Source organism: Thunnus thynnus, chromosome 21 (genome assembly GCF_963924715.1).
Source record: "Thunnus thynnus chromosome 21, fThuThy2.1, whole genome shotgun sequence".
Lineage (NCBI taxonomy): Eukaryota > Metazoa > Chordata > Actinopteri > Scombriformes > Scombridae > Thunnus > Thunnus thynnus.
In genome coordinates, this window is record NC_089537.1 from 9,109,180 (window position 1) to 9,112,748 (window position 3,569).

Consider the following 3,569-nt stretch of genomic DNA (forward strand, 5'->3'; position numbering starts at 1 on the left):
GCACAGAAGCTGTGACATTAGATATGATGGATGAAGCATATGTTACTTTATTTATGAATATGAGGCAACTCTTACTCATATTTCAACTCAACAACAGTTTTATGTTTAAAATTTTGTTCATAGTTCACTAAAACACTTGTCTATCATCACATAGTTCATCTACTTAGTATGTTAAGCATTCACTCTGTTTGAAGTTGAAGAGCCATATTTAATCCTTTGCCCACTACTTAACCAGAACCCACCACAAAGAGAAGGAAAACACATTTATGAATTGTAGTAAATAAGCTTTTATTTGAGCTCAGATTACATTACAGGGAGGTTTATTGATAACTCAAGTTGACATCCACAAAATGTAAAAAGTACTCAGTTTTTAAAAGCATCATTTTATTTCATGCCTTGGGAGTTAGCAGAGGTCCAAATCTGATCACCTTCCCTGTCCAGCACCAGTTTGCCGTCATCTGTCAGATGAAGACGGCACATGTTACTCTCAGGTTTGGCGGAGTTTGTGTGCCACTTGGGTTTATCGGCCTTGTTGTACATGACCAGGTTGCAGTCAGCCTGCATGCACAGGCGGTGAGCATCAGATCCTGCAGTGTCTGAAGCCCACATTGGCTTCCAGCCAAAGATGACAAAGTTACCATCATCCTGCAGGAAAAAACAGTGACCGTTAGTAATCAGTTACTTCTACATTTAATTTTACACTAATCAGTAGACATGTATCATCTTGCATCTTGATAAGTGTCTTGAGTGTCTTAATATTCTCACCTGGAACATAGCCTTCCACTGCCTGTTGTTGGAGATCAGATAGTCTCCTCTGCGGAGCTCATCATTTTTGGACAAGTAGTTCCTGCTCATGATTCTGAAACAGAAAGAAACTCTTGGTCAAATTCACAAAAGGACATTGTGGCATTTGCACAAATAGGACAAAAAGAAACTGTGTAGAGGAGAACGGGGTTGGTTGTCATATTCATTGGATGCCACTCCCTTTTCAGAAATTGGGATCAGAGGTCACCTACAAGACACTTGACACTGAAGTGAAAGGACTTGTAGTGTTTAATGTCAAAATGTAAATATCAAGCTCTTCAGTGTTTCTCCTCTTGGCATTTACACAATGGGTTTATAATAAAACAATTATTACCATTAAAAAGTATGAGGGGAGAGATATAGTTTAGTTTTTTTCTTAGCTACGCTACAAGCTTTGGGGATGTCAAAACTTTTAAAATTCATATTTAAGATTGCCTCCATTTTTTTTATTTTTCCCCATTAAAATAGAGGGACAACCAACCCCATGATCAGGATGGTTGTCACAAGTGCACAAGATGCACTTGACAGTCTACATCTTTTGAACAGAATAAGCTTAAAGAGAGTAAGATCACACCATTCTTATCTGACACTTTAGGCTCCCAATACACATTGACAGGGAATCTATCAAGGATACAGTTTTTGAGGGATTCAAGTGAAGGTAAAATGTGTGACTACCAACCCTGTTCTCCCCTAATTCACAAAGCACCACAAAGGGTGAAATGCAACCCTAACTGCGCTGCCAAGCAGCGTCTTAGTGCTCCTTTGCTGTTTGCACGAATTTAAATGAGGCACTATGCACACATTTGGTGCAAAATTGGTCCCTGTCCAATTCACAAAGCCCAGCACTAACAGCCACATGCAGTTGAAGTGAAATTATTAGTGTCTTCAGAGAGTTGCTGGAAACTGAAGCACATTTATAAGGGGGTGCCACGCCCAGACTTTCCAGTGATCATGGCATCAGGGATTGCAGCCAGGTGAAGGCATCATTATCATCACTTTTTGATTTAACTGAGACTGAAATTATTCGCAGATACAGGTTACCAGGTCAAACAATTCTTGCTATACTTGATGACATCAAGGATGACACTTAGCCAGCCACCCAAAGATGCCATGCAGTACCTGGCATTGTCAAACTGCTTTCAACATTTATACTTTGCCGCATGGATAATTGCAATCAGATGCAAAACAAGGTCAAATTGCATTCGGCTGTAAAACTTTATGGGTGTGTTTATGGGTCATATAATTAACGCAATATCTTTTGTGAATAGGACCTTGAGATAGTGATAGATAGACAGATAGTGGTTGCAAATGATGCACAATTCATGGTGCTATCAGCAGCTGCAATCTATTCTTTGTGAATTTACCGCTCTATGTTGAATCCATCTAAAAGACTGAAAATTCATTAACAAAATATGTTTTGTAAGTTTGCATTTCCTTTGTGCACCACCAGTGACCAGTGATGTGACTCTTTTCATGAATAAAAAATACCCACAATGAACCTAATGTACCTATTAGTAACATAATTTCAATAACACAGATTTAACAGTAAACTATAACACTTCTGCATTAAACTACTCTTGCACAGTAATGTATGAATCCATCAATCAGTGTAGAGGTGCACGGTACTTACAGACTCAAATGTTCCACACCTGACAGACTGCAGAAGAGGAAAAGAAGAGGTGGAGTGAAAGTAGTAAAATCCACTCCATTTTATATTATTTGATCTGGGGGTGGAGAGAAAATGGGGGGATGAGTGGGGGGAAAGAGGAGTGTCCTGCTCCCCTTGTTCAGGGGGACATTCAGTTCAGTTCTTTCATCCAGTTTAATTCAGTACAGAACATTCAGTTCTCATTCTGGACACACATTCTTTATGTTAGTGTCGTTTTTCTTTGGAGGACAGTCTCAATAAGCGACAAAATGCAGCCCTCCTTCCGTGCCAATGTATTTAAACATTTATCTGAAGCTTATATAAGGCTTCAGCTGTACAAATTAGTAAAATTAAGTCAGTGTCTTTCAAAGTTAAGGTCTTTTTCATACTAAATTCCCTCTTTTTTTTTCTATACTTCCACTGCAGCAGAACAGGAACACTGTCTGTTGAGACACAAAGAGGGATTTCTTTTTTTTACTGGAAGGACTGTAACTGTGGAAGACATACACATACACATCTCAGATAAACTTTAAAATAACGTTTTGCTCGAAATGAGGATTGTGGATTTTGTCCCCTGTCGTTTACATTGTATCCCAAGTTTTATTGCACACTTGCACAAACTGCATGAGAATATAAATGAACAAACTCATAATGATCTTAAAATTGTTTTATTTGTTGTTGTTGCAGGTCAGCAAACACAATGGACACGCCTGTGGAGAGAGGAGAGAACAGTGTTAAAAATTAAAACAGAAATGCTAAAAAAAAAGGTTTTAAAAAAGTTGGAAGTTAAAAGTTAATCTCAATTTTTTATTGCACACTGCACAAATTGCACAAGAATAGAAATGAACAAACTTATAATGATCTTAAAATTGTTTTCTATCTGAGCCAGAGTTATAGGAGAAAAAGGAATAAAAGTATTTTCTGTAGATACTACACTGCATTTATGCTACTGAGTGTAAAATAGGCAATATAGTTTAAGTCAAGTCAGGTCTATTTCTATTTATACAGCCCAAAATGTAAGCCAAAGAGTGGTTTTTAAAGCCATAAAACTAAAATAATGATAAGGAACCACATGTTGCCACAGCTGGCCTAATACCAGAAAGTAAACAACTATGTG

At 37.8% G+C, this 3,569-nt stretch overlaps 1 protein-coding gene across 1 annotated transcript; it reads right to left on the bottom strand.

Annotated features, from left to right (window-relative positions):
* Nucleotides 1-263: 263 nt before the first annotated feature.
* On the bottom strand, nt 264-2,566 carry LOC137173604 (B-type lectin plumieribetin-like). The gene is made up of 3 exons (XM_067578500.1): nt 2,435-2,566; nt 766-859; nt 264-645 (listed from the first exon to the last, which is right to left on the bottom strand). Exons 2-3 carry the CDS (start codon nt 853-855, stop codon nt 385-387), a joined length of 351 nt encoding a protein of 116 aa, XP_067434601.1. The 5' UTR covers nt 856-859; nt 2,435-2,566; the 3' UTR covers nt 264-384.
* Between the last annotated feature and the right edge of the window lie 1,003 nt (nt 2,567-3,569).